The sequence below is a fragment of the Apteryx rowi genome, unplaced genomic scaffold, assembly GCF_003343035.1.
Source record: "Apteryx rowi isolate R43461 unplaced genomic scaffold, aptRow1 scaffold_119, whole genome shotgun sequence".
Lineage (NCBI taxonomy): Eukaryota > Metazoa > Chordata > Aves > Apterygiformes > Apterygidae > Apteryx > Apteryx rowi.
The window spans coordinates 220922-245908 of record NW_020447408.1 but is presented as its reverse complement, the minus strand read 5'-3'; the positions used below and the strand labels follow the sequence as shown (position 1 = coordinate 245908).

General features: G+C 50.1%; 1 protein-coding gene across 6 annotated transcripts; it reads left to right on the top strand.

The window, feature by feature from the left end:
• Positions 1-1237: 1237 nt before the first annotated feature.
• IL21R (interleukin 21 receptor) lies at positions 1238-24753 on the top strand. Of its 6 annotated transcripts, XM_026086113.1 has the most exons (10): positions 1238-1521; positions 7308-7630; positions 11808-11882; positions 14447-14552; positions 15208-15404; positions 17225-17376; positions 17787-17964; positions 19140-19236; positions 19478-19559; positions 22631-24753. In XM_026086113.1, exons 2-10 carry the CDS (start codon positions 7621-7623, stop codon positions 23543-23545), a joined length of 1812 nt encoding a protein of 603 aa, XP_025941898.1. In that variant the 5' UTR covers positions 1238-1521; positions 7308-7620; the 3' UTR covers positions 23546-24753. The 6 variants fall into 6 exon arrangements, with proteins under 6 accessions (XP_025941898.1, XP_025941914.1, XP_025941921.1 ...); XM_026086129.1 differs by lacking the exons at positions 1238-1521; positions 7308-7630 and adding an exon at positions 3261-3514; XM_026086136.1 differs by lacking the exons at positions 1238-1521; positions 7308-7630 and adding an exon at positions 4117-4192.
• Positions 24754-24987: the final 234 nt, after the last annotated feature.

Here is a 24987-nt window from a genome sequence, read left to right as displayed (position 1 = left end):
CGGTTTTGTCATTGCCCTTCAAAAGCTAATAATGACCACAAGAAGAGGGTGGGAGAGTATGGAGCAGGACTTTTTTCTTATAACTTGTTCTGCATCTTGCTTTGGGACCCTGTGTTGTCCAGGCCAACTTTAAGAATGTGCTTATCTGTCATGAGCTACAAACTTGTTCTAAGAAAACAGGTTCCTTTTAGCAGAGAAATGGCCAAAGGGCAAAGGGGTGAGAGAACCAAATGAGGGATTTGTGGCTTCTGCTACGCTGTTCTATGATATTTATCTCTGATTGTGGGATGATGTGACAAAAATCCTCAGTGAATAGAGACTGATAGGACAGTTTGTTTTTTCCTAGCCAAGTCTTTTCTGTAGAAAAACTCCTTAGCATGGTTTGTGGAGTTTGTATTCCAGCTCTGACAGAGATGCTTCCAAAATGTTTATTTTTGTATGCAGATACTTTTACAAAGAATAGGTGTTTTTAACTAATTCTCAGGGGAGCTGTGCCTATGCAGCGCACATGCATGTGCACAGGCACACATAGGTATTTCCCCACCTCCGCAGATTACTAAGTACAAGTTCTGCCTCATGCTCCCACACGGTGATATATCATACAATCGCATTTTACCCAGAATTTTAATTTTTTCAACACACTGCTATGACTGAGGCAGCCATGTCATGCCATCAGCCTTCCATCAGATCTTGCAGCAATTGCACAGAGCTCTCAAGGCCCCTCTGACTCAGCTGTGGTGACAGGGTGGGAAGCTGGGCAAAAGCTCATCATGAACTTGCTGATACTTAATCAAAGGAATGAGACAATGAAGCACTCCAGTTTTCAGCTGCAGGACTCTCAAAGCAGATTGTTCCAAAACAAAGGAAAGAAAATAGCCAAGCGAGGAAGAGGACACCTTCCAGATACCCTGCTAACACACCTAAGCGAAGTTAAAGCTTACCAAATTGCCTGACCTCTGTGTATTTTCCCAGTTTTCCTAATAACAGCCCTCACCAGCACCCCTGGCTTGCTGAGTACTGACAATTCTCTTTCTTTTGACAAGCTGAGAAAAAGCAATGTTGAGAGGAGCTTCAAGTGTCTGCTGTACTCCGACCAAAGCTGCCTTGCTCTGTCCCTTGTGCTGTCCTGCTTCCATCCTGGCCTTTCTCTGGCTTTCTACAATATGCGATTTCCACTCACCCTGCTTCCACCCCTCCAGCAAGATTGAAAGAAAAACTGGCTGCAGCCTAGGAACAAACAGAGCGGGGAACTGACTGCTGGGGCTGATTTAGTTGCTAGTGGGGAGGAGCAGCTGTCTTCTCCCTTTTTGTTCTTAGCCAGAAAGCTGTCTATAAACCGGTGACTATCTATGGAGGAGCCCTAAACATCCGCTCCCTGAGAGCAGAAAGGCAACTGTAATGGCAAGAGTTGTTACAGCAGCAAACTGTGACCTGCAGCCTGTCTTTGATAGAGGGGCGACTGTGTTACACCTGTCCCAGTCCATGGAAGGTGGCAGCTCTCCTAAGAAGCTCCAGTCCCAGGTCAGTGATGGATCAGCTGCTCTCTTGGTCCCATCTGCACTCCCTTGTAGGAGAGCATGGCATTCAAAGTAGTGTGGTATTTGGCCTCTACTGAAAGGTGACTGAGCCAGTGACTAACATATCACTGGGACTTTCCTACTTGCTGCTGTTTCCCCAGCTCTTAGACATGGGGGAATTTGCCATGAGCTGAAGAGACAGAGGTTGGCTGCTTCTCCGCAGCTCAGTCGCTGCTGGTTTCACTTGCAATGAGCCACCCACACAGCAAAAAGAGTTATAACAGGGTGAGAGAAGTGCTGAACTGCCTTCTGGGGGAAGAATTTCCACACCTGTTTCAGGGTTGTAACAAGGCCCAGCTATTGCCTCGGTGCTCCAGAGAGTTGCTGTGAGAACCAGGACGTGCCTGGCCCTGAAGTTAGTACTCTTGGCCCTTGGCGAGTAGCCAGCAGAGGCCTCGAGGCGATGACTCTGGCAGGTTCATGTTGTGCTGCGTTCACTAACCCATGCACGTCTGTGACAGTGCTCTGGGATTGAAGGCTGTGCAGGGCAGTTCATTGCTGGGTGGTCTGCTCCCCCCACCTAGCCGAGGGGCTCCAGGGGCGCCCAGCAGGCTCCTCTGCAGCATGAGGGAGGCAACAGATCCATCAGGTGAGTTGTTTCCTCTACTAGGGTAGGAATTAGGACCTGCAGTTTAGCATGTGCTCTCTGCAGATCCATTTCATAGCCTCATTCTGAGTTGTGCTGTGCCCTTGCAACAGGTGCTGTCCTCCTGACGCATCAAGGATTTTTCCCACTTCTGGTGCAGCTACCTAACTGCTGTTCTTACGCCTCATCTCAAAAAACTCCTGTTGTGCTCCCCAGGTGCAGAGGGCCAACACGTTCACCTGCTGTCCATGTTGGCTCTGTTTTGCATGCTATCAGTCATTGTTTTAGCTTCTTACTGCTCCTCATACCACATCACTCTCCACTTACGCACATGCACAGCAACAGGGTGAGGGATGAGAAAACTGGGCTGTGCAAAGCCGCTCTTCCCTGATCACAGAACAGCAGCCAGGGGATCCGGCAGCTTCCTTGTTTGAGCAAGAGCCTCACACCACAACCAAAGCCACTGCTGAGCATGGAATCCCCCTGCCCCAGTAATTTATAGAAACAACCTTCATACTCCTTCTGTTCTCACCGAGCACTGTAAATGTTTACCAGTGCTGATCTGGATGCAGATGTACCGATGTGACATGATCTCATTGCTTTAGTCCCTCTGCTCTAGTGGAGCCAACAACCCCACACTTCAGCCTTTGTAGTCTGACAAAACAAACTCCTGTCTTCTACCACCTTGCAATGAACTCCTACCAGCTTTGTAGCCAAGCTGCAGCTTCCAGCAACAAGGACTGCTGCTTGGATCAGCCTGTTTCTGTGAAACCCCTGTTTATATCCAATATTGTTAATATGCCCCAACATATTGCAATGTGTGTTAATACATGCCTCTCATAAACTCTGCCTGTTTGTCCATCCTGCATCCCCATCCCACCTTTTTTCTTAAAGACACGGTATGTCCTTGCGAGTGATGTGAGGAGTCAGCGGTTGTGTTAGGACTGCAAGTCCTGTAGGTTTGGGAGCAACCCAGCAACACTGCTGGAGCCGGCACGCTGCAGCCCGCTGCTTGCCACAGGGAGGCAGCACGAAATGTGAGCCATTAGGTTTTGCTTTGAAAGTGCTTCCACACTCAGAGGCTTGAAAGCAGCTCGTGTGGTTTCTGTCCTGGGAGCGACGCCAGGAGCTGTGCGAGGCGCCCTGGGTTGCTGCACGCAGGCCGGGAGCAGGGCTGCACGGAGCTCGTGGCTGGGCCACACGCGACGTGAGGGGAGCAGCCCGCGTTGCGGCAGCCGCGCAGGCGGCTCAGTGAGGATCTTGCAGAACATACCATGTGCCAGCAATACAGCTCTGACCTTGGTGCATCACTGCCTGCAGGAACAAGCTGATGGGTGTTGACCCCAAGCAGGTGAGTTTGTGCCAACTTTCATGAGAGCGGCAGGGAGCTCTGCCAGCGCTGCTGACCCAGGTGAGCGCCGCCGAGCGTGTGAGGGACCTGCTGGCCGTGCGCAGGGCCAGCACGGTTCTGCGAGCACAAACGCAGAAGGGTGGCCTGAAACGGACTGTGACCGGTTTGCGGCTGGCGGTGGCGGGGGAGGCTGGCAAGAGAGGTGCCCCAGGGAGCAATGGGTTGACTTAGCTGGGGGACACGTAGGCTGATGAAACAAGGAAAGCCGATGCTCGGCTTGTGAAGCTGCAGGAACCCAGCTGCAGGACAGGACACAGAGGGAGAGTCCTGCCCCTGGGCTGTCCAAGGGGGTCCACACTCAGGAGCGTGCTGCAGAGTCTGTGTCGGAGAGAGCCCGGCGTTCCCACAGGCTGGATGTGCACCTGCCCGGACCCAGCACGGCGAGGCGTCGGGGGAGAGGGCTCGGGGCACGTCCTGCGTGGGGCAGGCGAGGCTGGGGAGCCTGCGCCTGGGCAGAGCTGCAGGTTTCTGTTCCAGATGGCCAGGGTGAGTTCACAGGCACAGTCATTCCTGTTTCTGTTTAGCACCATGTGTCTGGTGGTTTCCTAAGAGCAGAGAGGAGCCTCTGTGCCATCCCCTACCCGTGAGCAAGGCGCACACGGTCACAGCGCTGCGAAGGTAAGCCCTTTCCCTCTGATGGCAGCCGAAGTGGTGTCCTCCTACCACAGCCTTCGTGCAGACCGGGGTCAGGCTTGATGCATATTGGCAAAAATAAAACTAAAGAGGTGGAGGCCCATGCCAGGGATCTGCAGAGACAGCGGGCAAGGCCAAAGGGAGGCAGGAGGGCAGGCACTGCTCGCTGCGGGTGCTCTCAGCATTCCTCAGAGCGAGAGCGGCATGCTCCTTTCTCCTGCTCTGTTCAGCATCCTGTGTCGGCCGCAGGCCGCCCGCCAGGGCTCAGTTGTTTTTCAACCTGCTGCTTTGCTGACTAACGCCTCCGCTTTCTGCCCGGCTCATTCATGTTTTACCCCATTTCCTGAGCTTTGAGGTGGTTTCTTCTATTGCTTTCCCTCCCAGTAGACGGCTGTTACTCAGGTCTCAGCTGTTCTGTCATTTTGACTCATTATTTATGGTAATACATGATTATGTCCCTGCTAAATGTCACCAGCCTGTAAAGGTGTCTTTGACTCTAGAGTTATAATACCAGGTCTGTATCTTTGAGGATGCTTAGGAGTTTGTTTTAATTCCATTGTGACAAGCAGCAATTACAGAAATAGTATTGTTTTTCCATTTCATGAACTTGCTAACTGGAAGTGTTAATTAATTAACTGTTCTAGGGGAAGGAATTGTCAACTTTGTGACTGTTATTTCCTGTGTGTATTTATTCTTGCTGAGAAATATATACAGGTGTTGCCCTTCTTCCAGTCATGGCAAAGGGCTCTTGGCTCATCAGTCACTCTAAGAGCATTAGCAAAGCCCTCCCTGCTGTGCCCTCTGCGCCTGCAGCTCGCTGCAGGCTGCCACTGCAGGCTGGGCTCAGACTGCAGCTGGGTGCAAGTAGCTGCCTCTTCTCTTGGATCCACACAGATCCACGGCAATTAACTTCCTCAGGCCTTTGAGTGCTTTGCTTTGAGGGCTGATTCTGCAGCCCAGAGGTGCCAGGGAACGCGTTGTCACTGGCGTGGAGAGTCGGGCAGCTCTAGGGCCACATGCGTGGCGGTGCTGTAGGGGCAGTCGCTGCACTCTGCACCCACTGGCTCGTCTCGTCCCACGCAGGAGGTGTGTCTGTGCTCTGTGCGTCAGCTGGCAGCGAGCATCGGGGCTCCTGGAGATGCTGTGTGCGTGTGCCATATTGTAGCTCTTCCCAGGCTGGAGGCAGTGGTGCAGTTTCGGAGAGAGACCTGGAGGGCCGCACTGTGCCGGGCTCCCTGGGCTGAGGAGTCTGGCATCTGTTAAACGTCTGCTGTGCTGGGGCAAGACTCCTTGTTGCCCTTCATGCTGCAACACTCGCACACACTCTTACATGTGCACACGTGTGTACATGCACATACGTGTGCATACACTGTGCTAGATGACAGAAGAGCCCAACACTAAGCTGCGACACATCTGTGCATGAAGAGCTGCTCCGACCTTCTGGCAGGTCCTTGATGCTTTTCCTGGCTGTTTGCTTCACCAGCAGTGAGCATCACCAAAGGGAGACCGTACACATCCAAATTCTGGCCCTGACAGATAAATTATCTTAAAAAAAAAAAAGAAGAAGTTCCAAGTGGCTGTCCAGCCTGCCTCCTCTCCGCCACTGCTGCTCTCTCCACACTCCCTTGACCTACCTTCAGCCCTAGCTCTGTTTCCCTGTCCCTCTGCAGTAAAAGCACTTCTGTGTCCCTGGACCCATCCCCGAAAGAACAGACATTTCAGACCGTTCAGGCCAGGGCAGGTGGCTCTTGACTGCACTTGCTGGGAAGCTGCTGGTAACTGGGCTGGTCAAGGTGCCAGCTGTGCCCTGATATGACATGCCTAGAAAGGTCATTACCAGCCCAGCAGCTATCCCTCAAATGTTCCTGTAAGAGGGACCAGCTCTTCTCTCTGCACACTTTGCAGATCACTTGCAGGCATGATGCCAGGCCTGAGCATCTGGAAAAGACCTGCCCAGCTGTTGGTGTGCACGGGCTGGACATTGTCACTCCTGGGTACAGTATGGACAGTGCAGGGTCGAGTAGGCTGAGCAGTTAAGTTAGACACTTGCCAAGAGGTTAGTTCTTAATTTCTTTCTTTTATGAGGACAGCAGAGCAGGAGAGCAGCAAGGCTTTGCTCCACGGTTACACAGGGCTCTCCAAGGTGTGCCAGCAGCATTATTTGTGCAGAGGAGGGAAGGAAGGGAAAGGGCAGCATGTTTAATCTGAGCAGGTTGTCCTGGAGGCACAAAGCACACTACTTTTAAAACACGCAGTAATATGCATTTTGTGTTACACATGCAAATGCTTGTTTTTCTCAGATTTAACTCATGAAAATTGAAAAATCACTTGTTTCCCAAATATTTTCTATTTAACTGTTTAGGGTGTAATTAATCTATAGTGTTATCCCTTTGTTAAATATTAACTGAATTCCATGTTAGCTTTTTTAATTTAACACTTTTGTTTTAGACCTGTTGGTATCTCCCAAAACCCTACTTGCTTGTTCAAACTCTGGTATGTTGTTAAACACTCTTTCAATCTCCTGCAAATACCCCCTGACATAAGGACACCTTACCTTTCCCCCTCTTGTGCATCAGCACAGAAATCCTCCAGAGCTTCTCCCTCTCATTTAGGATTATTAGCAGTTTCCCTGCAGCTGTATATTCATTGCTCTGGGCTGGGAACAGCAGCCTTTTAAGGCTGACTTTCCCCTTTTCAAACAGACATTACGTATGCTGGAAGCTTCTGATAATTTTTCAAATATCAGTACATGAGAAAGAGAGAGCTGCTCCTGCTAAATACGGAGCTGGGGCCTCCTGCAGTAATTGCTGCCTCCTCGCCCATGTCACGGATAGGATTTATTTTGTTCCTAACCTGCTATGAAAAGGTCCTGCACCTGGGCCGACCAACCATGACTCTCCCCTAACGTTGAAGCCCCTTGCGGTTATCTGAGGAGCACCGGGGTCCTGGCGAGAGCTGGCCCCTCTGGGCTGGACGTGCCCGTGCTGACACCTCCCTGGTGCAAGTCTAGTGCCACCAGCCCCCCTAAGCCACTTTGATGACCTTTCAGAGTTAAAGCTTCTGAGTTTTTGTCTGCTCTCCCACCTTTTTCTCACATCAGAGTACAAGACCAGAGCAATACAGTAGCAAACGTTGTGTGGGTGTTGGGACCTGAATTCGTTGCCTCCTCTGCGCTCACCACATCCTTCTATCAGCACAGTAATACTGATACAGCGGTGACGTCAGCCGCCATTTATCACTGCCTATTCCAATATACGACAGCCCGGGCCGCGCACGAGCAGGCTCGGCTCCTCCGCAGTGCTGATGAGACCCACCTGCTTCCCCGCTCCCGTGCCGGCCGCGCCTGCCTGCGGCAGCGGTTTGGCCAGGCCAGCCATGGAGGTGCTGGAGGGCTGACATGGACAGCTGAAAGGATGGGGCAAGGTAATGTCCGTGTTCCCACCAGCTTTCCCTGCTGCGCCTGTTACCGCTTAGTATCTGTGACTTCACTGTAAAGCTTTTCTGTAGCTGACGTGGCCCTTGTGGCCCTGCTGCCATTCGCGTTGGCCTTCACCAGACGGCCAGAACATTCCTCTGGCTCCCTGCTGCTTTGGCTTTGTGATTAGGTGGCACCGTACTTTGGTAATGAAGCTCCTCAGAGGACATGTAAGAAGAGAACTGGCTTTTGCATGTAGCTAGTGGACTGAGAGACCTCTGCAGACCTTCCACTCTTTTTACTTGGCTGTGACTGTGACATTAACTTTCTCATGCTTGGAAATATCAGAATTATTATTTTTTATTTCACTTTTATATGTGTGTATGAGTTTTATATGTGCATACAGTTCATGGAGACATTTCAAACTGCAAGCTTAGACTGGATAATTCAGTCTTTGGCAGGTTATAGCATCATCATACTTCCAGACCATTAGCAAGAATAATCTTTGCAAATACCTGTTTTTGTATTGGTCCCATTTCCTGCTCTCTGGCATATTAAAACATTGTAGCGTCCTTTACAGGCACACATGTACAGGAGTGGCTAATCACCTTTATCATCGCCCTGCGCTCTCACACACCTTTCCCTGGAGTACGAGAGAGTTTGCAGCAATGGTGGACAGCAGCTGTAGAGTGCTTGACATTTTACAACCATGAAGCAGTTGGGTTTCAAGCACTCTGGAAGCTGTCTCAAATTTTCCATTTTACAGACAGGGAAATTGAAATGAAATGGTGGAAGGGACTTTTCTAATGCCAGAGAGGGAATAAGTTCCTTTCCCTGCTCATTGCCCACTGCCTTTCTCCTCCCCAGGTTACCGGTGAGCGGGGAGCTGGCAGGTGTAAGCAAGCAGGAGAGACCTAACGAATGGAAGGGAGGTGGGAAGGGTGGAGACGGAGGCTGCAGAGGGCCTGACTGGAGGAGGCGTCAGAACAGGGGCTGCTACACATTTTTGTGGAGCCGTGAGGTCTTCCAGCTTGTAAGGACCACAGCAACACTGCTGCAGAGCTACATCTTTCCTCTTCTGCGCGGGCATCTGTGCCTCGACGCCAGAGGCACCGGCGCGGCTGGGAGGTCGGGCATGCACGGCCCGGACCTCCCACACGCCCGCGGGCGGAGCGGAGCGGAGCGGAGCAGCCCCCGTGCGCGGGGGCAGGAGAGCCAGGTGGGGAGAGGGGAGGGAAGGAAGTCGGGACCAGGCTGTGGGCGCTGGCAAGGGTGGGAGGGGGGACAGGGGAGTTCAGGTGAGAAGGCTCTTGGCCTTCCTTTACCTGTGTTCGAGGGTCCTACTGCTATTCGGTCTCATTTTCAACACTGTATGCTCATTCCCTAAGTTTCCTTCTGAATTACTACCTTTTGTGTTAAGCTCTCTCCAGTACATAACGGCCGTTTCTGATGTCGCGATAAGGTTTCTTCCAGATGGGCTGCTCTCGGACTCTTTTTCCTCTTCAGCGCTTCCCGTCCCCTGGGATTGATAGTACTATTCTCTGAACAGAAAAAGGGAAATGGGGAAGGCAGTTGATAGAAACGGCAGTCCAAGAGCTAAGAGCAGCAAAACTTGCCTTGCTTTGCTCTGCGCGTTTGGGCCGGAATGGGCTGGAGGGAGGAAGCACAGAAACGCCGTGGATTGGAAACGCAGGGGGCATTGCTCTGCGATAGGCAGTGGGTCCGCAGAGCTCGCGGAGGTCCAGACCTCCCTCCCCTGCCCAGGAGGAGCCGCCAGCTCCTCCTTGTGCTACCGGGAGGCCACGACTGGAGCATGACAGTCAGAAAGCAAAGCGACACTGCGATGGGGGCTGCTGCAACAGGGACAGGGCTAAGGTGGCACTCGTCCGGCCGGCAGTCCCTGGCACATGTTGCGTTGCAGTCAGCGAGAGGGCTTGAAGGCCTGAGAGAGAACAGCAGCAGCCCTTGCGACTGCACCCTCTCCATCTGGGCAGGGCGGCGGCAGCCTGAGCCGCCAGACCCCTGCCTGCTCTGAGCCTAGCAATGATGCTGCTGGGTATTTTGCAGGGAGAAGGATGATTAAAAAGGTAGGAGCGAATTGCATGTGTCACTGTCTCCAGGGCTAGTGACCTCAAGGCCGCAGTGACCTGTGCATCTGGCATAGCTCTTCGCTTAAATGTGCTGCAAGAAACAGGGCCCCTGATGCTAAGAGGCCATGAGCAGCTGCTGCATCAACTGACAAGGAGATTGCCCGTCTCAAGGGCGGCCACATCAGGCTGCGGTCAGTCCTAGCGTGAAGTCAGGTGAGCGTGTTTCAGGCGACAGGATGACAGGGTGCCTTTCTCAAAGGAACAAGAATTTGGAGAAGAGCCATGGAAGGATGAATGGGGGCTCAAGGTGGAGTGAGACAGGGTTAGGCAGATAAAAGAGATAATCTGCACAGATAAAACTAGGAGAATTGGGACCAGAGGCATCAAGAAAAGGTGTTTCCCCAAGGAACTGTATGATGCAGGAAGAAGGGCTGGCGTGTGGGGAAAGGGGGTCCCTGTCCTGCCACGTGCAGCAGGCAAGGGGGGCTGCGGCTCCTTGCTGAGCTGGAGCACATGCTTCATCTAGAGCATGTGTTCCACAGGAAAGGAGGGGCAGCAGAGGCGTGATGACACTCAGCTGCTCCCACCACAAGGCTGGGGTGCTGCAGCCATGGGTCGCTTGTGGCACCTCCTGCCTGAGCCTTGCTGATCTCATCCGAACACCCCAGTGCCTTGAGAGCACGTTGCTGAGCTCGCTTGGGGCTGCAGGGGCTTTTTGGTGGCTGCTAAATTTATTTTGCTTTCATTATTTGAGTAAACCCAGAAAATTTTTAAACACCACGAATATTCCCTGGGCAGGAGTGGCCTCACTTGCGTGCTCTCTGCTGAGCGACTGTGGGGGTGTTTGCCGCTGGTGGTGGGGGAGGCACAGGCACCCGGGGCCTGCAGCAGGCCCTGCCAGGAGACCAGGGCGCTGCTGTGGTGGCTGCAGCTCGCTCAGTGGCCCAGTCTTCACCCAGCTCGTTTCTGCGCGTGCCTCTGTGCAGTCCGGCGCAGTGGGTTTTGCAAAGTTCTGGGGCTTGTTCCTTGCAAGCACGGCTTGGAGTCAGCAGAGACCCACTCCCGTGGGTCTGGTTGCGGACAGCAGTGCTGCCCTGCGGCACAGCGTGGGGGTCCCCTTGCTGGCTGTGCATCCTTGTCACCTGCTCCGACAGGAGCATGCTCCATGAATAATACAGACTACGTCTCCAAAGCCTGGCATCCCCACACTGCCCAGCCCGTTTCAGAAGGGCTTGAGAAAACAGGGCTGAAGTCTGTGGTGGGTATCAACAGCCAGTGCTGTGCAGGGAGCCGGCTTTGTCTTTCCGTGCTTATCTGCCTATCTCCATAAATACTAAACACTGTGAAAACACAGGCTTAATGTGTTATGTGGCTGGTCTGGGAGCAGGGGCCGTGGGCTCAGTGGCTGAGCAGTGTTTGTAGGTGACAGTTTTCTCACATTGTTGAAAACACCCTGCTGCGCCCTTGCTCACCGAAGGTTTTCCTGTAGTTCTCTTCTCTGAGCTGCGTTGGGACAGCCTTCCCCTGAAACGGTGCCGTGCATTATTCTCTCCTGTATCACAGGGGAGACCACTATTTTTGCCTTCCCGGAGTCCCTTAACTAAGAAGCCCGTGCTTATTTAACCTGGGGGAGGTGAGATCAACCAGTTCTCATAAGCGCTGCTCGTATGGGCCCACAATGACATTCAGACTCTTATTTGACAAATTCACTGCACAGATGTTTAAGCCACAGCAACGTCACTTCTCCTTGTTGCAAGCCATTTCTAGTTGCAGGAAACCGATAGAAAAAAAAGGGTTAGTACTTACCCCAAATGTCTTCCTGTTGCATGAACAGTCTGGAGCTGTCATCAGTTTGCTGCTTTGACTGGGCACACTGCTGTGAAGGAACAGCGATTTCTCTGGCCTGGTTTTTGGCCCGTTAGCAGTGTCATCAGGCCCCCTCCTTAGCCCCTGGGAGAGATGCACACAGCAGAGCCGAGATGCCTCTTGAATTAGACACTTCACTCGTAGGCACATAAATGAGGGCAAGAATAATCCTGCCTCCACCTCCAGCACGTGTAGACGGCTGAGCTGAACTTCTAATTCTTTTTTTCAGGACATCCAGACAGAACCAACATGAGGAACAAACAGTGGCCCCAGAGTATTTTCTTCTTCCTTTTATTCCAGTACAGTAAGTTCCTACACATCTTTTCCAGGCTGTGCACCCGCAAGGTTTATCTTGCTGGCCGTCAACGTGGGCTCTGCGGAGAGGGACATGGCTCGAGGGCGCCACGGGGACAGTGCTGGGGGACAAGGAGCCACGGGGAGGCACTGTGGGGGGTGGAGACCCGAGCGGGCGCGCAGCGGGGCAGAGCTCGGCCAGACCGCATCCTGCTCCAGGGAGCGCGCGGAGACTGCAATGGCGGTACCTGGCTTGCCCCGTGACACGAGAGTAGGATCCCTCACAAAAATCTTTGCCGTAGAAAAAGTTCAGGTGGCCAAGAACAGGATATCCGAGACTGTGGCCAGCAGGGACACCACTGCGAGCCCCTTTGCCCAGGACGGCACCGTGCGGAGGGCCACCGTCCCTTTCATGCTGGCTCCTACCACCACCCAAACGTAGCCGACGTGGAGCTGAGTTTCTGAGCAGGTCAGCTGGGCAGAAAAAGGCAGCAGCAATGATGTCTGCAGGCAACAGGAGCAAGGTCGGCATTTCACATGCTGCTTCTAGTCAAAACCTGAGACCTGCTCCAAACTTGAACCAGAAGAAAAGATGAGTTCAGAGTTGTACCTTCCTTCCATAAAGGACCGCTGCGACTGCTTAGTCTGAATTCTGTGTAACACAGGCCAGGGAATTACCCTGTGCTAATTTCAGTTTGGACTAGACTAGATCTTACTTTTTAAAATATTCGATCTTTGTTTTTGAAGTTGCCAAGGATGGAGAATCCTAGACCTGTCCAGGTTGTGCTAACATTTAGTTATTCCCTTACTGGTAAAAACCTGACCTCTTCTGAATTTTGGTAGCAGATTCTTACAAACAGCAATGCTTGCAGCTTACCAGCTGCCTTTGGTTGGTATCAAAATACAGCGGAAGAAGGCTAACCAGCAATGCTTATTAGCTTATTAACACTTGCCACTCTCTCTGAGGGAAAGCAGGGTTTGTAACCCAAACTCTGTAGAAGAATAAAGTCAGGCTAAGGGAGAAAAGTATCTTGTTCAGGGCCCTGGAACAAGCAGTGTCTGTACCAGGGGCCTCATGGGAGCCTGTTGAGGGCTCAGAATGAAAAGTTAAAATTGAAATGAAACACAAATGAAATTAATTAAAATTTCAGAACAAAATTCTGAAGTCATAGTGAGATGAAAAAGTCAAAATGAAACAAAATAACAACCATATCATTTGAATCACAGTTTTAAAAAGCACATGTATGCCCTTGGGGCCAGAGTCTGTTACAAGAATCCCCAAACTTCTTCTTCTGTCACCATCCTGACTCTTCAGGGTCTTGTACACAAAGCTGAGCACTGTGGAGAGCAGCATGTGCCCTGCTGCAACAGGAGTAGGAAAGGACTTTGTGATGAGCAAAGTGAGTGGGAAATGTTGGGCTTTATTTTCCTTTGAACTTGCTCTGGTCTGGAACTGGGCTGCTCCCTCCTCTGGACATGTCCTCTGTGCACTGTGACTAGAAATGCATTTGTTGGTGAGGACTGTCATTTGATGTGGAGGGTGGAACAGATGTTTCTGGTCCATCAAACAAATGGGCACAGCACCACTCAGCCTGCACTCTGCATACAGCATTCTTTTTATTCGCAGCCGTAAAATCAAGTATTGTGGCTGATGYGCATATCACCTAGGAGCGCCTGACAGCTGCCAAAGTCATGTGTTCCCAGCAGGCTGGGCCACAGCTGTGGGCAGTGCAGGTGATAGGGGAGGGCCCATGCCTGATTTAAGCACTGGATGTCACAACCTTGAAATCTTCTCTTGGGCAATGGTGATTTTACTCCCATCAAACAGCGGTAATATTGTACATGTAAGAGATTACGATGTCAGTGTGGTAGGCATGGTTTGCATCAGCGTGGCGTGCTCTATCTCCTGACGGCCTTTCTGCACTTGTCGTTAGTTATTCCTAGTGTAGTGCCAGATGCTTTTTTCAGCCCAAGACCCTGTCAGGAGAGGACTCACCAATACAGGGTTTCTCACTGTGCTGCAATCTTCCTTTCCTTGAAATCCAGGGAGATATCCTCAGTGTGTCATGTGTGGAATGCCACTGTTTTTGTACAGCACATCTCAGATGCTGATGTGTGAACAGAGCTCCTGCAGAACAATTAAAAGAGCATAAATGCCATTTTATGACCACTTTCAAAAGTAACTGATTTTCCTGATGAACTGAGGTGTAACTTCTGCAATTGCCATTCGTTCTCAAGTTCTCATTAGAAGTCTGTTTCAATTTTTTTAACTGATTAATAATTTGTGCCCATTACTTTAGTATATAAGTTTTTATGCAAATTATAATAACTACAAAGTTATAATGTATTTTTGTCAAACTTGCATGAAAAGCTTATTCCAAGCCCCTGGAGATGGTCATGAAAAGCATTGGTGCTGCAGATATCAAGCTGTAGAAAACTGCAAGCAGAGAGACATAAAATGAATGTTAGACCAGCAAAGAAGAGTACTATAAATTTAGGAAATGCTGTAATTAAAATGTTTATACATGTGATGCATAGAAGTTAATATTTTGTTCTGTCTTTCCAAACCTACAGCTACACATTGTGAAAACCTCACTTGTTTTGTGGACTATGTGCAGACCCTGTCCTGCATCTTGAAAAATGACCTGGGTGCCGGTTCATATAACCTCACTGCAGCATGGTATGTCTCAGCAGGAAGAGCAAAGTGCAGTCAGCAGGAACTCCTAACTTGGCAACAGCATAGTGATGTCCTTCTGCCTCTTTGTTAGGCAGAGCTCTCATGCTTGCTGCCATGCTGGTTTTCCTTTGTTCTTCATGCTCCAGTTGCCATCTGACTTTCCCGTTCACAGAAGATCCATGGCTCCGCCGGCTGCCCTGCTTGCCCCTGACACTACACCAGCTCTGGCTCCTTGGCATTGTTTCCTCTCCTGCCTTGGAGTGCCTTGCTTTTTGCTGCTGCTAACAACAGATTTTCACTCCTATGTGCTGGCAGGGCTCACACAACTTGTCCAAGCCCCATAGAGCCGCTGCTCCACTCCAGCCAGGAGGTGGGTGCAGTCCTGGCCTGTGCAGCCCTGGTGAGCACCTTTCTTCTGAAGCTTTCCTTTCCACAAACACCTCAGTTCCATTTTCCTATTTCTCTCAGAAAGCTGGTAAGCTGAGCAAATAGAAAGAAAAAAATCTCTCTGTCTGAGTTCAAATATCAATTTTTATTTGAACACATTGATCCTTTTTCTTTGCAGAAATTTTTTTGCCTGGTTGTTCAGCAACAGATTAATCCAACTACAGCATGTGGTAGATGTGGACTAGTTTGTTTGTTGTTTGGGTTTTTTTAGGATTCCTGAGGAAGATCCAGAAAATACTGTGGCTGCCTGCAGTCTCCTGCAATCAACGAGGAACACCAGCCATACACAGTACATGTGCACTGTGGACATGACAGAACTCCTGGCAGATATCAGAGTCCAGGTGGATGTTACAGAGATAGCTGATAGGCAACACATGATTTCCAAAGGCTTTTATATGGGAGAGAACAGTAAGTACAAAAATGGTGGGCTTGAGAAATACTGCTTGAGCTCATGTCTATCCAGCAGTCTGGGCAAGGAGTGAGCATCAGAGCCAGGACAGGGGGCTGTGTTCAGTGTTTGTTCTCTCCACAGAGCACTGTGGTCTTATTGTTGCTGTTATAAACTACAGAAACACTTGTTTAGCTTGAGGCTAAGCTTAGACCTGGCTTGGCCACTAGATAAAACCCCTTCTCCCCCTGAAGCAGTGGGTGATATGGGCTAGCCAGTGAAGGGCTACTGAGATGATTAAGTGACTGGAGTGGAAAGGCTGAGAGAGCTGGGACTGTTCAGACTGGAGAAGAGAAGGCTCGGGGGGATCTGAAGAGAGGGTGTAAAGAAGACAGAGCCAGACTCTCCTCAGTGGTGCCCAGTAACAGAATGAGAGGCAATGGGCACAACCTGAAACACAGGAAGTTCTGTCTGAACATGAGGAAAAACTGCTTTACTGTGAGGGTGACTGAGCACCGGCACAGGTTGCCCAGAGAGGCTGTGGAGTCTCCTTCCTTGGAGATATTCAAAAGCCACCTGGACATAGTCCTGGTCAACGTGCTCTAGGTGACCCTGCTTGAGCAGGGTGTTGGATCAGATGATTTCCAGAGGTCCCTTCCAACCTCGAGCGTTCTGTGATATACTTCCACCTCAGACCAGTCTCACATCTAGACTATGACAGTGTTTGTTCTTGGATAGAATCAGAAGAGCAAGAGGAAATGTTTGAACTGGAAATGCCACAAATGTCCTCATAGGAGCCCCAGGCGGCTCTCACGTAGGACACCAGAACAAGCACGATGTTATTGGCTGAGGATAGCACGAAGTGTCCCAGACATAACGAAGGTGGCACTTCTCCTTTCTGAGGCTATTCCTAGCCATCTTGTCTGCATGACAGGAAGACTGAGTGCAATCATATCGATGATTTGGTGGGACGCTTGTTCGCTCCAAGTCAGGCAATGAACAGTAAAGAAAAGGGGTGTTTAGCCAGGCTGCTGAGCCAGGTAGGCAGGAAGGCACCATGGGGGCATATAAAAATGGATTTTTCTACTTGGATTATTCTGAAAATTAAACTTCGTGTGAGAAGTGTCGTCACCTTTGACAAATGCCAGAACATCTCAGGAAAGCCCCTTGCCCCCCACTGACAGAGTCAAGAGCAATTTGGAGCACAGATTAGGTAGCGGTGCTTTGCATTCTCCTGGATGCTGGTGCGCCCATACAGAGGCATCACAGCTCGGTGACAGACCCTGGAGATTAACACTGTGCATTACTGCTTTTCCACATGTGAAAACACCCTACAGGAGATACAAAAGCTTGCTCTGCTAGGCACTCGTGACACAGCCAGGATTTGCACTAGCCTTATGCAGTGTCCACTAGCCTCAGCTTTTCCTGATGGCTCTGTTACGTTAAGGGGTGTTTCCCTAACTGTGCAAGTGACCTTGACTGCATGGAGTCCTCCTGTGGCATGAGCAGAGCAGGATGCTCTGCTCTCCACATATCCCAGGAGGTATCAGCCCCTCCTGCTACCTTCTCCTGCTCCATTAGGTGATGAGGAGGTTCAGAGATGGGCATCAGGCACATTCAGAGAAATGCAGGCCTGACTTCACTGCGCTGCCAACGTGTGAGGCTCTGTGCACTGCCCAGGACTGCTCAGCCCAGGAGGCAGGGATGGTGCCCTTGCAGAAGGGGCTGCCTCTGCCAGGCAGCTCTGCACCATTCTCTGCCTTGCTGATACCATGCAAGGCTGCCTCTTGTACGTGCAGTGACACTGTGAAGAGTAACGCCACCCTGTCTTCGCCCACAGTCAAACCGCAGCCTCCTTTCAATCTCACCGCTGTGTTCTCAGAGGGTTACAATATTTCTTGGGAAACCATCTACCAGAACTCTCCTTTCTCCTTTCTGGATGAGGAGCTGGAATATCAGCTGCGTTATAAAAGAAGGAACGACACCTGGGAGGTAAGTGAGATGTCATTTTAGCATCAAGTAGGATGTACCAGCAAAAAGGAAGCCAGCACAACCCAGGGCAGGAGCCCTGGTGTGGAAGAAGGGTTCTCGAGGTTTATAAAAGTTTTCTCTTTGCTTGTCTGAACTGGAAACAGACAAAACTAAAAGGCAATTGAGAAGTAGAAGCTGTTTGAGAGCTGCTAGATCTTGTGGGGAAGGCTGGTAGCTTGTTTGCCCCCGTGCTGTCCCACACGAAAGGGTCCCACAGGGTGACGTGCAGCTACAGACCAGCCAGAGCATGGCCTGCAGAAACAACTTGCAGGCAGAGGGGATTCCTTAGCAGGGCTCCTCACTGTGCAGCATAAGCGAGGGTGAGGTGGGAGCGGTTGCTCCAGCCCTGTTTGGTGTTTAATTGTTCACAGACTCAGAAGACTAAAGCTGTCCATGAGGATAAGCGGACACTGGTCATCCTGCCACGGGAACTCCAGGGAAACACTGAATATGAGTTCCAGGTGCGAACCAGACCCCGAGAGGGCACTGGCTACCGTGGATTTTGGAGTGACTGGAGTCCTGCACTGACATTGAAAACCAGCCCTGCCGGTACGTTATGCCAGCTCTCCCTGCTCTCCCTGTTGGTCCAATGTCAGAGAACGCTTCCAGAAATCTAATCAAAGCTGATTGATTAGAACAAATGCTAAATAGTCTAGTGAAGATAGATATGTTGTTTGGCTTGCTTACTGAATACATGAACTCCCGGCTTGGACTGATGTGTGCTGTCTGTATTCACCTTCTCACTGTGCTGCAGAGCCCACCTTACAGAAGGGCCCAGGGGAAGAGGGCTCAGTGGGGTTGGTTGTAGGTTTGGTTGCCACAGCAGGAGCACAGCCTCTAGTTCCCTTTGCAGTGTCAGACCTCCAGGGTCCTGGTTACAGCTTTCAGAGATGGGGAAGCTCTGGTGGAGGTAACTCAGCTGTTGGGGCTTAGTGTTGCCTTCAGCTGAGGGGAGAGAGGAGCCTGCTCTCAGGGCTGAGTTCAGTGTCTGGATACTGATGTTTGATGGTCACTCTTGGCTGGGCATGGGTGTTTGGTTCAGCAGCTGCCAGGCCCACTCCTCAAGGGTCTGCCCTAGACAGAGGTACACCAGTGCTTGTCATGCTGGAACAGAGACGCTGACAATGGGGAGTATTTGCTCAGAGCAGGGCAGGATGACCATGGTCAGTGTCAGCAGCACGTGCTGAGCTTCCCCACTCCCACTGACCTGCAGCTCAAACTGAGGTATCAAATGGTGCTGTGGCAGCAGGACCAGGCTCCTTTTGTTAAGAGCTGCCATAGTTCTGGGTCTCAAAGGTACTCCTCGCCCTCACAGGTGGAGAGCAGCCAACAAGTGAATACTTTCCTCAGATTTCCCTGGCCAGCTGCCCTCTCTTTCCACTTCCTAGTTCAGCTGTGGTGGTGTCCCTAAAGCAAGAGGAATTGGAAACACGCAAGGTCTTTGGAGCAAGGAGCTGTCCTGCCCTGAGCACGCTGTCTGTCTGTCCATGGTGTAGCTAGGCCACAGGACAGCTGATGCACAGCTAGTTTCATTGATTCAGTCTTGTCTGAGCTCCCTCAGTCATGCTTGCCCCCATGTCCAGAGGGCTGGGCCCCAGGTGAAAGCCTCAGTGTCCTAGGGAAAAGTCTGGCGTAAAGTTTGATTGTCTTTCCTCACCATCTCCTGCTTATTGACCAGGGTAGAAATTCAGGGTGAATCTGAATGACCCAGTCTTTTTGTCCAGCAGTGACACAGAGAGCAGGCACGGGATGGCTGCTGCTGTTTGGTGTTGTCGCAATGATCACTGCCTCAATCACAGCCTTTCTGGCCAAGCAGCAGAGGTAAGAGCCCTTAAGGAAGCTAGAGCAAATGCTCCTGCTCGGTCCTGCTAAAGATGGGGTGTTCACATGCAGCCGTCTCTGCATCTTGTACAGCCATGCACAGCTTCAAGCCTGTGAGGGCCAGCGAAGTATGGTCTCTGGCTGGTGTACGGCCAAGAGTGCCTTGCTTTTCTCTGGAGATGCCTAGGTTTGGATCTGTAATGTGTGCTTAACTCCAAAGCCTTTCTCTTTTTCCTTCCAGCTTGTGGAAGAAGATGGCTTGCATCCCAGACCCTGCTCCCTTTTTCAAACCGCTTTACCTGATGCATAATGGAGATTTCAAGGTATAAATGGGCTATGTAAGCCTGTGGAGCACATGACAAAGTTAAACTAAAAGGCCCAACATGCTATCCTGGGCAGGGGATTCTCATTAAGAGGGTGGGAGGGGGAATCTGTCCCAAGGGAATGCCAGGTGGCTCTGAATGGGGACCAGAGCCCTCCAGTGTTTACTCTGTGTGGAGAAGGCCTTTTTGCCAGGTCTGCTCTGCTCACCCTCCATAGGTGCTGTCACAGTGGGTGAGCTGAGCCTCATGCATGATGTATGCAGCCTGGGATCCTGAAGGGAACAGATGAAGGGGTCCTAGGACAGTACCTGGGATTTTTTTCAAAGCTCCAGTCCCACAGTGCCATCAGGGGCAGGTAGTGGGCTTCACTGTAGGGCCAGATCTCCCACTCAGCCTCTGCAGTGATACAAGCTCAGCACTAACCCCTGTAGTCCTCTCTGGAGAGTCCCTCATACAGTCATCCTGGAAACATGGTTAGCGCTTTGGGGGCAAATAACTAGCTTGTGACGGTGCTGTATGTGCAGCTGCCTCCCTGTTAAGGAAGTGTCCTTGTGAACTCAGCAACTTTGTCTAGCCCTCCCAAATGCGCTTCTCTCTTAACACCAGCCAAACTGGCTCATGTGGCAAAATGCCTTGCAAAGACCAGAGGGTTTGCTGGAGTTCTTAGGATACAAAAGCAAAAGAACATCGAGCATCCATAAATGTCGTTCATATCAAACTGAAGAGCAACCCACAATGCCATGATCAAATTGGAAAAGTACTGGCATGTGAGTGTAGACATCACTGCCTCTTCTTTTTGAACAAGTTCCTATCGTTACAACAGCTCTGATCAGAGACACTTCAGTGTCTGCTTTTTCTTTCTGCTTTTTCTTAGACACTCTGGGAGAGGAACACCAGCTGGGCCCTAATGATCTTCATGTACTTTCCCACTGCTGCATGGCTGATGTTTGCAATTGGGTTAAACAGCAAGTCCTGGATGGGCACCATTCAAACTGCAGCCTGCAGTGACTGTCTCACTTCCTGCTTGTCTTCCCCTTTTGAGGCCCATTAGGGCTTCCCATATCTGCACACGAGGGGTACTTGCACCTTCCTCTGAGGCAGCTGGCACTGGTTGTTCTCAGGGAAAGATGCCAGAATCAGATGGACTCAGTGTGGGAATTCCTGAGAGTCGCGGGCTAGTGCTCACAGTGGTAATGAAACCACCCTCTTACACTCCTCTCAAGGAACCCCATGGCTTCACCCTGTTTAGCTGGAATGATACTTTTGCTAGTTTAGGTTGTTCAGGGCTGCTGGGAGGGAATGAGCCTCAGTTACAATAATGCTAAAGCTGAGGTACTTCTGGGAAACATAATAAATTTGCAAAATAAAGCAGCAGTCGCCCACACAGCCACAGCACAAGATGCACAGGCAGGGGATGTCAAGAGGATGTGGTGACCTCACTAATATGTGAACTGAGTCCTCATTATCAGCTGGCAAAAAGCCAACTGATCTAGGGCTCATTCAATTGCATCCTGCCTGCATCAAAGCAAGTGTCTAGGAAATGTCTGTGGATAATGATCAGCAACTGACAATAGTAATGCCCTGCAGAGAATCCTGGGTTGGTCAGGAAGCAGTAAAAATTTTAGAGAAAACTTAAGATATAAAAAGAGAAGAGAAAGCAGAGTAACATTGCCTACTCCTTTGTGTGCACATGTGTCCTTGTATTCATGTTGGGCTGGAATTTGCAAAGAACTGTCAAGAGAGCATTGGCAATATTCTGCTTGCTCAGTTCTAAGAAAGGGGTTCCCCTCTGTTTCTTTAAATAGCCTTTTGCACTCTAGGCACCTTCCTGTCCATTACAGCTTTAATAATACGCTCTTTGCAGTTTAGGTTTAAAATAAATTAAAATATACTTACTCCTTCCTGCTGTAATGAAGATATTCCATGCTTGGTGTCAGAGGGTAACAAGCTGAGTCAGGCTCTCTTCCCAAATGCTTTGTTCGTGTCTAGTTACACTGAGGGCAGTTTGGGATAGGGGCTTATATCATTCAGGCAGTTCCAAAGCTGTGGCAACACCCCGCTTTCATCAGCACACTGTCAGAAGCCTTCACAGCATTTACAGGGCTCAGCATTGTTACCTGTTTTCCACACAGCAGAAGGTGGTGCACATGGAGAATAAGAGCCTTGACACAGCTCAGCCAGCAGGCCAGTGTCAGACAGGGACCAGACCCAAGTCTTGATTTGCGGTGCTGTGCCCAGCCTCTGGGCTGCATGGCCTTTCTAATAGGACTCACTGGCATTCGCTAGTGGCACACCACTGAAAGCTCGCTGAGGTCTGTGTGTCTTTGTTCTTAGCTCAAAAAACCCAGAGGTGCCTTCACTCCTAGATACGACTGACTGCAAAGGGCTCATGATTTAGAAGTACACATGGCACAGGGCTGAATGCAGTGGTAATGGAGACAGGGAAAGGCAAAGTTCAGTGTGTCATGCTCCCCAGTCATATGAGTGAGTGTCATCTGCACCAAGCAGTGGCTACAACTCTTTGAGGTCCCCATCGCCTGCCTGCCACTGCTTCTTTCCTGTCACCAAGAGTGAAAAGGCTGGTTTGGACATGGTCACATACTGCAGATCAGGAGAAGCCTTGTCCTGACTCACTTCCAAGGCAGCAGAGGTGAGGGAAGTGACAGAGCACGGCTAGGTGTGTGTTGGGTGCAGATGCAGCACGCAGGGGGAGAAGTTGATCCTCCTTCCAGAGGGAGGCAGTGTCCAGGGCATGGGGGCAGGGAGACCTGGTGGCTTGGGAGGGGACTGCTGACAGATGCAGCAGAGGGTGCTGCCTTGGGCAGTAGAGGAAAATGCAAAGCTGTGAATGTAAAAGCTCTCAGAGCTAACTATTTTCAATTATTTGAGCCAGTTCTCCTGCAGCTGTCTGTGCCCAGTAATAACAGCATCACATCCTCTGCCATTTTGAGGCACTCAATGATTTTAGAGTCTGACTTTGCCTCTAAAAACATAAGCTCTTTGGGCATTTCTGTGGAACCTCCAAAGGTGATAATACTAACCTCTCTCTCCCTGTATGTCCTTTTATGCAGAAGTGGGTTGGCGCATCCCATACCAAAATGACCCTCGATTTCTTTGAATGGGGAATAGTCCTTCCAGAAGTCCTAGAAGTTTACAGCATGTGTCATCCTAACAGCACCTCACAGGAGGAGCTGAGCGAGCTGAAAAAGGATCCACCTTGCAAGCCTTGTGGGTCTTGCCTGGCTGCCCCAGATCAGGATGGCCAGTCCCCTCTGTCCAGTGTGAACAGTAGCAGTGGGACTCAGGACCGGTCATATGGGCATTTGTCCATTGATACTGTGACTGTGGCTGATGAATTTGCGCCTTGTAACTCCCAGTGCAACTGTAACCGTGTGCACAGGGGACATGAGCATACCAGTGATGAAGATGGTAATGCTGGAGAGACTGGTTACCCCAAGGTTAACATTGATGATGATGAGAGAGAGATATCCAGCGACTTGCTTCTGGCTGACCTGAGCACACAGGACAAAATACTTGCCTCGGGCTCTGTGTCCACAGACCACCTGAGGAGTGCAAGTGCCCCAGCCCATCAGCAAGTAGAAAGGGCTCTGGAAAGAGGGATGGGGAGTATCCTAGAAGCCCTTTGCTTGCACCCTAATCAGTGGGATTTGGAAAATCCAGCTTCTCTGCCTTCTCCTGATGGTGAAAGTGTTTCCTACAGCGAAGACTCCTGTGACTTTTTCCTTCAGAGTGCGAGGCCTGGTGACAGTTATCCTATGATCTGCCTAGACTTGGACACTATTGACAGTGGCTTTGTGGACTCAGACTGTGGGAGTCCAGTTGACTGTGAATTTGATCAAAACAGTCAGACCAATTGTGGGTCTATCCCTCTTGAGCAGGAGGGAGAGGACTTCCCACGAAGCTACGTCAAGCAATGGGTCTCCTGTCGCTCAGACAGCCCTGCCAATGGGACACAGACAAACTAAGGACTTGGTGTTGCCTTGCAGACAACACAACTTCCATACTGTGCCAGTAGCAAAGTGTCAGCAAAATTCAAAAAGAAAACAAAGTTTACTTTATGTAAGCTGTATTGCATGCAGCTGAAAACTGTTAGATCCATAGAAATATATGCCTATTTCTGTTGCCACTTATCCTGTTCATGTTGGCATGATCAATTTTTTTCAGCATCTCAGGTCAAACCCCTTTGTAGTGAGCTGCAAAATTTAATTTCTTTCAAGCAGAAAAGCAACTGTACCTTGAAAACTGCCCTTTAGCTTAGACAAATGTGCAAAATTTTTTGAAAGTAAGCTTATAAAGAGTACAAAACTTTAAAATGATTTTCCCTGCCATTCTCACATGGCTTGAGAGTTTGGAGGTATATGGAGCCTTAGAAGCATAATCCATGGTGATCGTATTTGTTACATTAAAGTTCCTCTACCCTGTCCTAACAACGCAGGTGTTACTTTTCCTACCAATGTCATTGGCTCTTTAAACCCAGCAGTAATCACTTATATTAACTATGAAGGGTCCCAGCCCTGTCCATGGGTATGAGCAAAAAACAATTCTTGCATCATCAGAGAAGTGAGCATCCAAGAGACCAAACAGAATTCTGGTTTCAGAAGGACTTTGCCTTTGCAGGGAGATTCTACAAATGAAAATTCTTCAAAACACATATAATTCCAGAGAAATTCTTGCTACTAGGGCTTCCTGTTGAATTAGCATCTCTTCTAGCAATTTCCAAGCACATTAACTGTAACACTTAGTGGCTTTTAGAACTATGCAGAAATTTCAGGAATGCTGTCTTACCTGGATGCGCCTGCAACTCCATGTCCTGCATCAGACCTGGGTCTGCTGCAGTTAAAAGGTCAGTAGTACAAAGTCTGGGCAATTTCTGCTAGCAAGTAAAGCCAACCATGAAACTGCCATTTGTACTGTAACCATGAAAATGTTTCCCTCTGATGTCTCTGTACCTCTGTTTTGTTTTGGATAATTGTCTTTAAAAGTTAATACAGTACTGATATTGAATGTGAAGACCTACTCTTTATGTAGGCACAGTGTCACTAATCCAAGGGATGCTTGGCTGCCAGAGAAGATCTGTTACTGAGAGAACCTTTGTGGTGAACTGTGTATATTTCCAGCTCAGTAATAATGTGTTCTCGTTGTGATACCAATAAACTCTCTTCCCTCTCCTGCATCTCTTTTTACTCAAGAATTTTGCCAATCCACAGCTCCCTAGGCAGGAGAGGGCATTGCAATGAAGAGAAGCTCTTTCATTCACAGGTGAGTGGTGGAAGAGTCAGGGATCCAGTGCTGGGAGAATTTCTGTATTCATCCACATCCTTGGTTTGATTATCCAGAACAGCCATGGTCTCTACCATGTTGCTTTTGAACCTACAGATATGAGCTTTTCTCATGTGGTTATTACTCC

Bases quoted from the DNA above. Each gene is read 5' to 3' on its own strand.
- IL21R (XM_026086113.1), top strand. The intron at 15,405-17,224 runs GTAAGTACAAAA...CTTCGCCCACAG, and splicing joins CTTTTATATGGGAGAGAACA to TCAAACCGCAGCCTCCTTTC. The intron at 19,560-22,630 runs GTATAAATGGGC...CCTTTTATGCAG, and splicing joins TGCATAATGGAGATTTCAAG to AAGTGGGTTGGCGCATCCCA.